This window comes from Poeciliopsis prolifica, unplaced genomic scaffold (assembly GCF_027474105.1).
Source record: "Poeciliopsis prolifica strain line A6 unplaced genomic scaffold, Auburn_PproV2 SCAFFOLD198, whole genome shotgun sequence".
Taxonomy (NCBI): domain Eukaryota; kingdom Metazoa; phylum Chordata; class Actinopteri; order Cyprinodontiformes; family Poeciliidae; genus Poeciliopsis; species Poeciliopsis prolifica.
In genome coordinates, this window is record NW_026562573.1 from 71,124 (window position 1) to 83,465 (window position 12,342).

General features: G+C 39.8%; 1 protein-coding gene and 1 pseudogene across 1 annotated transcript; both read left to right on the forward strand.

The window, feature by feature from the left end:
- Window positions 1–934: 934 nt before the first annotated feature.
- LOC129356830 (uncharacterized) lies at window positions 935–7,886 on the forward strand (the record flags this gene model as incomplete). The annotated part of the gene is made up of 2 exons (XM_055026380.1): window positions 935–2,308; window positions 6,433–7,886. Coding segments are annotated over 2 exons (2,766 nt in total), but the record flags the coding sequence as incomplete, so codon positions are not given.
- A 2,660-nt stretch (window positions 7,887–10,546) lies between these two features.
- Window positions 10,547–11,891, forward strand: LOC129356831 (nuclear factor 7, brain-like; annotated as a pseudogene).
- Window positions 11,892–12,342: the final 451 nt, after the last annotated feature.

Below are 12,342 nucleotides of genomic sequence, written 5' to 3' on the forward strand. Positions count from 1 at the left end.
ATCAGAGAGCAGAATCTCCTGGAAATGTTTCTACATTTCCTCTCTGGTTTGACTCTGATGTCATTCAAGCAGTTTAGTCTCTGTTGTTTGAAGCTCAGTAACCGAAGAGGAATCGCCTGTTTCTGACTATCAGAAGGTAAAGAGATCAGCATGAAAACATTAAAGAACCTGTTTGAAGCTAAATGCTCAGTTTGCAATCAGAGAGCAATGATCGTGTTGCTCTTTGCCAGCATGGATGGAGGAGGAGACACTGAATATTTTACTGCAACAACTTTTATTTTCATTTTAAAACTTTCTTCTTCTCTGATTTTATTTTTGGTTTACATTTAAAGTAAATACCTGTCCAGGTGAGCCAGACCCTCACTCAGCATGTCAGCTGGAGAGACACCAGAACCTCCCGACATTTTCACCTCCAGAGTCTGAAACAGAAAAACAGAAGCAAACAACATGAAATGTGTTCATTTGAGTTTCCCAGACACTGGAGGCCCTGAAACAGTTTGATGAAAGGAAAATATATTTTAATTAAAGCAAGAAACTATTTTATCAGAAAATGTTGATTTACTGTACAGTTTTTCTAAAGCCGCGTGTTCACTGGAAATCCTCTAGAGGGCGCCACATCTCTGCCTCCAGACTGGAATTCCAACAGGAAGTCTTGGAAAAATAAACAGGAAACAGTTGAGAGAGAAACTGCATGAGTAAACACCCTGAGAATGAACTTTGACACCTGCCTTCGTCTCCGACTGAAATCAAACTGAACAAGGAGAACAGAGAGAGAAGTGAGCAACTAGACACTGGAACACAGACTGCTGCAGGAGGAACAACAAGCAGATCAAAGTCAAAGTAAGTTCAGAAAGTTTCTACAGGAGAGAAACTGACTTCCTGGTTTGACGTTCTGTCTGCTGTGGTTTCAGCTTCACTCTGAGACAAAATAGCTTCCAGATCAGACGATCTCTGCTGTCCGGTCTGTCTGGAGATATTTAAGGATCCGGTTCTTCTGTCATGCAGCCACAGCTTCTGTAAGGAGTGTCTGCAGAAATACTGGAGAGAGAAACCAGGAAGAGAGTGTCCAGTTTGTAAAAGGAGATCTTCTAAAGATCTTCCACCTTTTAATCTGGCTCTGAAGAATCTGTGTGAGAGTTTCTTACAGCAGAGAGAGCAGAGAGCTTCAGAGGATCTCTGCAGTCTGCACTCTGAGAAACTCAAACTCTTCTGTCTGGACCATCAGCAGCCAGTGTGTCTCGTCTGCAGAGATTCAGAAAAACACACCAACCACAGATTCAGACCCATTGATGAAGCTGCTCAGCAACACAAGAAGAAGCTTCAGGAAACTCTGAAACCTTTAAAGAAGAAGCTGAAGCTCAGGAAGAAAGTTCAGGAGGAGTTTGATCAGACAGCAGAACACATGAAGGTCCAGGCCCGACACACAGAGAGGCAGATTAGGGAGCAGTTTAAGCAGCTTCATCAGTTTCTAGCAGAGGAAGAGGAGGCCAGGCTGGCTGCACTGAGGGAGGAAGAGGAGCAGAAGAGAGGGATGATGGAGGAGAAGATGGAGGCTCTGAGCAGAGAGATAGCAGCTCTTTCAGACACAGTCAGAGCCACAGAGGAGGAGCTGAGAGCTGAAGACGTCTCATTCCTGCACAACTACAAGGCTGCAGTGGAAAGAGTCCAGCGCTGCCCCCTGCTGGAGGATCCACAGCTGCCCTCAGGAGCTCTGATAGACCAGGCCAAACATCTGGGCAACCTGGCCTTCAACATCTGGAGCAACATGCAGACCATGGTGACCTACACTCCTCTGGTTCTGGACCCAAACACGGCTGGGTCATTCCTCCATCTGTCTGAAGATCTGACCAGTTTGACTAGAGGAGAGAAACAGCAGCTTCCTGATAATCCAGAGAGATTTGATAAATATTACTGTTCTGTTCTGAGTTCTGATGGTTTTAACTCAGGGAACCACATCTGGGATGTTGATGTTGGACACAGTGATGCCTGGAGACTCGGTGTGATAGAAGAATCTGTTGAGAGGAAAGGAAGCATAAAGTCTGGATGGTTGTTCATATGGTTCAAGGAAGGTAAATACTCAGCATGTTCTCCACCAGCTCCTTCCACTTTTCTCTCAGTCCAGAAGAATCTCCAGAGGATCAGAGTGAATCTGGACTGGGACAGAGGAAAGCTGTCCTTCTCTGATCTGGATACTAACACACACATACACACCTTCACACACACCTTCACTCACAAGATGTTTCCATTCTTCTCCACTAATAAAACCTTAAAGATGGAACCGATGAAGATCTCAGTGATCAAGCAGCAGCTCTGATGATCCAAATCAAAACTTATTGATCAGATTGAAACTGTGAGTTTTAAAGAGGAAACTGGAGATGATCTGATCATCTGGAGACTCTTCATCTCTTCGTCTTTTCAGATTCAGATTCATCACCAGGGCAGCATTAGTCTTCCATATCTGACTCTTTAGTCTGAGTTCAGCTCTGATTCTAAAATGACTCAGAGTGAGAGGTCTCGTTTTTTTGCCCGTCTCTGGGTGATTATTTCTGTTTTTCAGGAAGTGATGTATTAAAAATGTGGATTTTATTGAATATGTGAGCAAAAATGATTCCAGCAATGTGTTTAGTTTAAAAACTAGATAATTCATTTTAAAAATAAATATTTGTTATCCAGACTAAATATCTACTTTTGAATTAAATATTTAGTTTGTAACTCTGATATTTGTAAATGTCTGAATAACATGGTGAAAATATGACTTAGCTATTGTCAATAAAAATCCGAGATCATCCCACTTCCCCATGCTGGAGATTTTAGTTAACAGTAACAACAAATAAAGTTATCTTTAAAATAAGTCACACCAATCACATCTAGATCCAACAGTAGGCCCAGACTGCAATAAAATAAATCTGGTTGTGTGTGTTGTTTTTGTCTCCTGCAAACTTAGCTTTAATTATACTTATTTTTATATCTAATCATAAGAAATCATAGAAAGAGAGAGAGATGAGACAGGAAAAGCAGCTTTCATGGAAAAAGAGGAAGTAAGTTTCCAGCTTGCAGCTGTATAAAAATAGCTGAGACTATTCCTTGTTTAAAAGCATAAAAGTTTCAAAGGATAAAATCTAAACATTTTGAGTAATTAGATAAGATTTAAAGTAAAGTACTTATATTAATATTGGTTTACTTATAACAATACTTACTGACACTTGTGGAAAAACGTACAAGTAAAACAAGTAACTAACTTTGGTATCAAATAATAAAAGAGTAATAAGTTGTGGTTATCATAAAATTATAAATGAATGCTAAATCAAAGAAACTAATAGGTTTATGAATGTGATTTTAACATTGAACTTGAAATGGTGTAAAACATGTATCTGCTATTAAAGATCACTGATGATGTGTTGGAGGTAGATAGTAGGTGAAAGGTCAGGGGTCAAATGGGGACAAACAGGAAAGCAGAGACAACCAAGACCTTATTAGGAGATAGCTTGTTGAACAACTTAAACGTGTCAGAGACATGGGAGGAAGATTGAGCAACCCTGAGACATTAGCCAAGACATCAGGACAAAATGTCTCAAAGACAGTGATGGATATGAGTTTATCTGTCCAAACAAGTTACCCAATAAAGCACAGCAACAGTGTTAGCCAATGAAAATGCACCGAAAGAGGGTATAAACCCTATATAAGGGGAGAGCAAAAGAGGAATCTTTGGTTGGATCCTCCAGGCAGCTTCTAGTCAAGACCGAGACGGACAAAGAACTCTGCAGCTGAAGAAGAGCCGGGGCCACAGGGACGAAGACTGTCCTGCACATGGGGACCAACCCATCAGCCCCGCAACATGTGGCTTCAAATCGGACTTCTCTCATCGGCTGGGTTCAGACCCCAAAGACAAAGATGAAGACCAAGATGAAGATCAAGGCAAAGATGAAGATCAAGGAAAAGATCAAGGCAAAGATGAAGATCAAGGCAAAGATGAAGACCAAGGCAAAGATGAAGATCAAGGCAAAGACAAAGACCCAAGTCCTGTGTGACCTCATCATCCATGCAGAGATGACAGCTCATCAGACCAACAGAGATCCCTGCCTTCATCAATCAACCTCCTCTTCCTCCTGCTACAACACCTTCTTCATCATCGATCCAGTTCTGGGGTTCGAGACACCAAACTCCGTCCGTCTCTCTAAAGGTTCCCTTTTTAGTTAGTATCAGCGTTAGGGAAAGACAGGCTAGATGATTGATTTTACTTATTTGATTATTTCTGCTACTTAATTAAGCTGTACTGACCCTTGCAAAATTGCTTTACTAATAAATATTTAGCATAAAGAAAATCTAAAAGATGTTGTGGACATTCAATTAATAAGTCACCTCAAAGTTCTTTGATGGTAGTAAAATAGCTGTGATGTTTGATTCTGGGAAGAAAACTAGGTCATGTTTTATAGGTTGCTTTAGCCCAAATTTAAAACAACATCCTTGGGACTCGCCCGAGTCACTAAAACCAACCTGATTCAGTAACAAGTGCAAGTTGCAAAAAAGAGAAGGAGCGACCGTTAACAGATGTGCTCTGTGGAACTAGTTGGCTGTATGTTGCTCAGTCTGGCTAATTCACAGGGGGAAGAAGGGTGAGACATCTGGATGTAGGCCGTTAGTAGTCAGGCGAATCCTTTCTAGAAACCAGATTGAACAGAGTTTACTTCAGTTCTGGATAGGGTAAATCCCAGCAGATTTAGGAAACTCAATTTACCCGTTAGATGGAGAGCTGGTAGCACATCTCCCCTCTCAGAAGAGGAAGTAGTGACTGAGAGAGTAGAGAGTGAAGGGGTGGGTGGGCGGGGATGTAGCGGTAACAACACTATTTAATAAATATTGCTATTATTATTTTTGTTCTGTGTATTTTTACAAATGGGACTCCATAAATCTATAAGTTGTTAATTATTTATTATTTAGTTTTATTTTGGATGATTTTAATGCTTCCTGGTTTAGAGCAGGAGATCAAAACTGTTGGCAACATTATCAGCTTTACAATAAAATATAAAACCATTAAAAACAATAATTTGTTCAGATTCAAGTTCTGCATTATGACATTTAAAATATAATCAGACAGTCGGATGAACATTTTATTAGAAATATTTCATACATTATCCAGAAAACCAAATATGGCTTTGATTGATGTATTTGTGTTGCAGAACATATTGCAGGAAATGAGAGGCAGAAAAAACACAAGGAGGAAAATTCAGAATCAGTTTTACAGTTAAAACAGAAAATCTGAGGAAAATGAAAGAAAAACAGATGAAAGGAAGAACAAGAAGACGGTTTAATGAAAGTCAAACGAATGAAGGAGAAAAAAGAAAAGAGGAAAGAGAGAAAACAAGGCTGAGATTCAGACAAACAGGATTTAACTAGACACTTTAAAATTCAAAAGTATGAAAGTTCAAAATATGAAACGACAGCATGTTCAATTAAAATGTCATAAATATAAAAACCAGGGAAGATACATGAAGAGTCTGAAAGAACTGAGAAAAATATTAATTTATTAAATATTTTGAGGAGGAATTTGTGTATTAAACATTTACAAACATTTATTAGATTTAAAAGAAAATTGTTTCATAGAATTTGATTGGATGTGAAGCGAGTTTGTTAATGTGTTTCTGATAAATAGATGATCGTGTAAAAATGTTTATATTTATCTGTATGAATATTAAATTACATATATAGGAAATATTTATATATGTAGAAACACATAGTATGAAGTAGACCGGCAGGAACCGCACTCCACACCAGCAGGGGGCGCTAATGCTGCTGAACGCTGGTTACCAACCGCCAATAAAACCAAGAAGAAGAAACGGAAACAGTAGAAGAAGAAAAGTGAATCCGGGAAGAACAGGAAACAGTTGGAAGAGAGAAACCTCGTGGGAAGATTTTCATCTGGGACTGAAATCAAACTAAACGGAGAACAGAGAGAACTGGGCACTGGAACACAGACTGCTGCAGGAGGAGCAACACGCAGAGCAAAGTAAGTTCAGAAAGTTTCTGCAGGACAGAAAGTGACTTCTGGTTTCACCTTCAGTGAACAAAGAACAGCAGGTAGAAACTAAAGACAAACAGAAACAATGGTTTCTGCTTCTGCTCACAGATTCAGGCGTTTCAGATCTAATGAACTTTAACTGAGTTCAAACAATCAACCTCTGCATTTACAGCAGCATTTAATATTTAACTAGCAAGAAAACAATATTTACCATGTCAGATATTTGACTATCAACGTATATAATGTGTGTGATGTTCATCTCTGGGATGATTCAAGTTTAAAGTGAGATGATTAATCTGTAATCTCCACATTCACAAAAGGCTCAACATGTTGAATCAAATTTAAATCTTTTGTGCATAAAATTCATCCCTGGTTTGACTTTCTGTCTGCTGTGGTTTCAGGTTCACTGAGACAAAATGGCTTCCAGATCAGAAGCTCATCTCTGCTGTCCGATCTGTCTGGAGATATTTAAGGATCCGGTTCTTCTGTCATGCAGCCACAGCTTCTGTAAGGAGTGTCTGCAGAAACACTGGAGAAGAGGAACTGGTCGCTCATGTCCAGTTTGTCGGAAAAGATCAGCATCAGATGCTCCACCCTGTAATCTGGCTCTGAAGAATCTGTGTGAGAGTTTCTTACAGCAGAGAGAGCAGAGAGCTTCAGAGGATCTCTGCAGTCTGCACTCTGAGAAACTCAAACTCTTCTGTCTGGACCATCAGCAGCCAGTGTGTCTCGTCTGCAGAGATTCAGAAAAACACACCAATCACAGATTCAGACCCATTGATGAAGCTGCTCAGCAACACAAGAAGAAGCTTCAGGAAACTCTGAAACCTTTAAAGAAGAAGCTGGAGCTCAGGAAGAAAGTTCAGGAGGAGTTTGATCAGACAGCAGAACACATGAAGGTCCAGGCCCGACACACAGAGAGGCAGATTAGGGAGCAGTTTAAGCAGCTTCATCAGTTTCTAGCAGAGGAAGAGGAGGCCAGGCTGGCTGCACTGAGGGAGGAAGAGGAGCAGAAGAGAGGGATGATGGAGGAGAAGATGGAGGCTCTGAGCAGAGAGATAGCAGCTCTTTCAGACACAGTCAGAGCCACAGAGGAGGAGCTGAGAGCTGAAGACGTCTCATTCCTGCACAACTACAAGGCTGCAGTGGAAAGAGTCCAGCGCTGCCCCCTGCTGGAGGATCCACAGCTGCCCTCAGGAGCTCTGATAGACCAGGCCAAACATCTGGGCAACCTGGCCTTCAACATCTGGAGCAACATGCAGACCATGGTGACCTACACTCCTCTGGTTCTGGACCCAAACACGGCTGGGTCATTCCTCCATCTGTCTGAAGATCTGACCAGTTTGACTAGAGGAGAGAAACAGCAGCTTCCTGATAATCCAGAGAGATTTGATAAATATTACTGTTCTGTTCTGAGTTCTGATGGTTTTAACTCAGGGAACCACAGCTGGGATGTTGATGTTGGACACAGTGATGCCTGGAGACTCGGTGTGATAGAAGAATCTGTTGAGAGGAAAGAAGGCATAATGTCTGGATTGTTGGTTATATGGTTCTATCAAGATGAATATTATGCACGTTCTCCACCAGCTCCTGCCACTTTTCTCTCAGTCCAGAAGAATCTCCAGAGGATCAGAGTGAATCTGGACTGGGACAGAGGAAAGCTGTCCTTCTCTGATCTGGATACTAACACACACATACACACCTTCACACACACCTTGACTCACAAGATGTTTCCATACTTCGACAGTATTGAAAAAACCTTGAAGATCGAACCGATGAAGATCTCAGTGATCAAGCAGCTGCATTAACCTTCATGTCTGACTCTTTAGTCTGAGTTCAGCTCTGATTCTAAAATGACTCAGAGTGAGAGGTCTCGTTTTTTTGCCCGTCTCTGGGTGATTATTTCTGTTTTTCAGGAAGTGATTGATGTATTAAAAAAATGTGAATTTTTTGCAATATGTGAGCAATTCTGATCTCATCAATGTGTTTAGTTTGCAAACTAAATAGTTAATTTTAGAAGTAAATATTTCTTGTCAAAGATAAATATTTACCCTTGAATTAAATATTTAGTTAGTAACTGATATTTATAAATGCATGAATAACATGGTGAAAATATGACTTGGAAATATGACTACAGCCGGTAGTTTAAAAACCACTGAGCTGCTTGAAGATCTGCTGCTGTTGCATCAACCTGCTGCTTCAGGTCTCCTGGTTCAGGTTCTGCATTCAGAACCAGAAATAAACACTAAAACTGTTTTAAACCAATTTCAGTCAAAACCGAAGTAAAAATTTTACAAAACACAGTTTTAATAAAACCCTTTTAAAAAACCTTCAGTTTTATTAAAACTGAAAACAAACAGGAAGAAACTGAAGTTCAGATGGAAGATTTAAACACTGCAGTACTTTCTGTCACCGCTTGGTGTCACTGGATCACCATGTTTGTTTTTTCCTGCTTCTTCATTTAATGAAGCAGATTAAGATTTGATTGGCCTGATTATCTACACAGAGACAGTCAAACTGTGGTTTATTATTTTAATATTCTCAAAATATTTGTATTGTTTGGTTTTTATTAAACACAAAACTGAAGAACAGATCGATTTGTTTCAGCCTCATCTTTTTCTGATCAGGTTTTATTTTCCTGGTTCCGGTTCTTAAATATGTATCTAATAATTAAATACTGTTCATAATGACAGAATTAAAAATACAAATGTAAACAGAGTAAAAATTAAAAGTGGAAAGAGGCATTTAATATTAGAATGGTTGTATTGGTGTCTGAATCACAAACACTCAAATACATCAATAATGTTAATGCTACTAACTGTTACAATGATTTTAACAAGATTTGCTTTAAATAATCCACAATTTCACAGACAAAACTTCCAGTTTTTAAATTCTTTATCATCCATGTCAGAAAGTTAAACTCCAAAATGTTATATTTCAAAGGAATTAACTAAAAGAATAAAGAAATAGAACAATAAGTGAAGCTTTTGAATGTTTTTATGGGTAAATTTAACATTAAAACTTTGTAGTGTATAAAACATTCATTCTGGACATTTTGGGACAACTGCAAACATTTTTCATCTAAATATTTATTAATTAGAAGAGAAACTTGGGTTGTTATTTTGGGAATGTTCTGTTAAAGTTAAAACTTTAACAGAAACACATTAAATTCAGTTGAAATCCAGGAATGGCCACCAGGGGGCAGAGCAGTTCACCAAGCTTCTTCGATTCCAACAGGGTTGTTCAAAGTGGGGGTGATGTATTTGTGTTGCAGAACATATTGCAGGAAATGAGAGGCAGAAAAAACACAAGGAGGAAAATTCAGAATCAGTTTTACAGTTAAAACAGAAAATCTGAGGAAAATGAAAGAAAAACAGATGAAAGGAAGAACAAGAAGACGGTTTAATGAAAGTCAAACGATTGAAGGAGAAAAGAGGAAAGAGAGAAAACAAGGCTGAGATTCAGACAAACAGGATTTAACTAGACACTTTAAAATTCAAAAGTATGAAAGTTCAAAATATGAAACGACAGCATGTTCAATTAAAATGTCATAAATATAAAAACCAGGGAAGATACATGAAGAGAGTCTGAAAGAACTGAGAAAAATATTAATTTATTAAATATTTTGAGGAGGAATTTGTGTATTAAACATTTACAAACATTTATTAGATTTAAAAGAAAATTGTTTCATAGAATTTGATTGGATGTGAAACGAGTTTGTTAATGTGTTTCTGATAAATAGATGATCGTGTAAAAATGTTTATACTAGTATATTTATCTGTATGAATATTAAATTACATATATAGGAAATATTTATATATGTAGAAACACATAGTATGAAGTAGACCGGCAGGAACCGCACTCCACACCAGCAGGGGGCGCTAATGCTGCTGAACGCTGGTTACCAACCGCCAATAAAACCAAGAAGAAGAAACGGAAACAGTAGAAGAAGAAAAGTGAATCCGGGAAGAACAGGAAACGGTTGGGAGAGAGAAACCTCGTGGAACGATTTTCATCTGGGACTGAAATCAAACTAAACGGAGAACAGAGAGAACTGGGCACTGGAACACAGACTGCTGCAGGAGGAGCAACACGCAGAGCAAAGTAAGTTCAGAAAGTTTCTGCAGGACAGAAAGTGACTTCTGGTTTCACCTTCAGTGAACAAAGAACAGCAGGTAGAAACTAAAGACAAACAGAAACAATGGTTTCTGCTTCTGCTCACAGATTCAGGCGTTTCAGATCTAATGAACTTTAACTGAGTTCAAACAATCAACCTCTGCATTTACAGCAGCATTTAATATTTAACTAGCAAGAAAACAATATTTACCATGTCAGATATTTGACTATCAACGTATATAATGTGTGTGATGTTCATCTCTGGGATGATTCAAGTTTAAAGTGAGATGATTAATCTGTAATCTCCACATTCACAAAAGGCTCAACATGTTGAATCAAATTTAAATCTTTTGTGCATAAAATTCATCCCTGGTTTGACTTTCTGTCTGCTGTGGTTTCAGGTTCAGAGACAAAATGGCTTCCAGATCAGAAGATCATCTCTGCTGTCCGATCTGTCTGGAGATATTTAAGGATCCGGTTCTTCTGTCATGCAGCCACAGCTTCTGTAAGGAGTGTCTGCAGAAACACTGGAGAAGAGGAACTGGTCGCTCATGTCCAGTTTGTCGGAAAAGATCAGCATCAGATGCTCCACCCTGTAATCTGGCTCTGAAGAATCTGTGTGAGAGTTTCTTACAGCAGAGAGAGCAGAGAGCTTCAGAGGATCTCTGCAGTCTGCACTCTGAGAAACTCAAACTCTTCTGTCTGGACCATCAGCAGCCAGTGTGTCTCGTCTGCAGAGATTCAGAAAAACACACCAATCACAGATTCAGACCCATTGATGAAGCTGCTCAGCAACACAAGAAGAAGCTTCAGGAAACTCTGAAACCTTTAAAGAAGAAGCTGAAGCTCAGGAAGAAAGTTCAGGAGGAGTTTGATCAGACAGCAGAACACATGAAGGTCCAGGCCCGACACACAGAGAGGCAGATTAGGGAGCAGTTTAAGCAGCTTCATCAGTTTCTAGCAGAGGAAGAGGAGGCCAGGCTGGCTGCACTGAGGGAGGAAGAGGAGCAGAAGAGAGGGATGATGGAGGAGAAGATGGAGGCTCTGAGCAGAGAGATAGCAGCTCTTTCAGACACAGTCAGAGCCACAGAGGAGGAGCTGAGAGCTGAAGACGTCTCATTCCTGCACAACTACAAGGCTGCAGTGGAAAGAGTCCAGCGCTGCCCCCTGCTGGAGGATCCACAGCTGCCCTCAGGAGCTCTGATAGACCAGGCCAAACATCTGGGCAACCTGGCCTTCAACATCTGGAGCAACATGCAGACCATGGTGACCTACACTCCTCTGGTTCTGGACCCAAACACGGCTGGGTCATTCCTCCATCTGTCTGAAGATCTGACCAGTTTGACTAGAGGAGAGAAACAGCAGCTTCCTGATAATCCAGAGAGATTTGATAAATATTACTGTTCTGTTCTGAGTTCTGATGGTTTTAACTCAGGGAACCACAGCTGGGATGTTGATTTGGACACAGTGATGCCTGGAGACTCGGTGTGATAGAAGAATCTGTTGAGAGGAAAGAAGGCATAATGTCTGGATTGTTGGTTATATGGTTCTATCAAGATGAATATTATGCACGTTCTCCACCAGCTCCTGCCACTTTTCTCTCAGTCCAGAAGAATCTCCAGAGGATCAAGTGAATCTGGACTGGGACAGAGGAAAGCTGTCCTTCTCTGATCTGGATACTAACACACACATACACACCTTCACACACACCTTCACTCACAAGATGTTTCCATACTTCGACAGTATTGAAAAACCTTGAAGATCGAACCGATGAAGATCTCAGTGATCAAGCAGCTGCATTAACCTTCATGTCTGACTCTTTAGTCTGAGTTCAGCTCTGATTCTAAAATGACTCAGAGTGAGAGGTCTCGTTTTTTTGCCCGTCTCTGGGTTTTTCAGGAAGTGATGTATTAAAAGAAATGTGAATTTTTTGCAATATGTGAGCAATTCTGATCTCATCAATGTGTTTAGTTTGCAAACTAAATAGTTAATTTTAGAAGTAAATATTTCTTGTCAAAGATAAATATTTACCCTTGAATTAAATATTTAGTTAGTAACTGATATTTATAAATGCATGAATAACATGGTGAAAATATGACTTGGAAATATGACTACAGCCGGTAGTTTAAAAACCACTGAGCTGCTTGAAGATCTGCTGCTGTTGCATCAACCTGCTGCCTTCAGGTCTCCTGGTTCAGGTTCTGCATTCA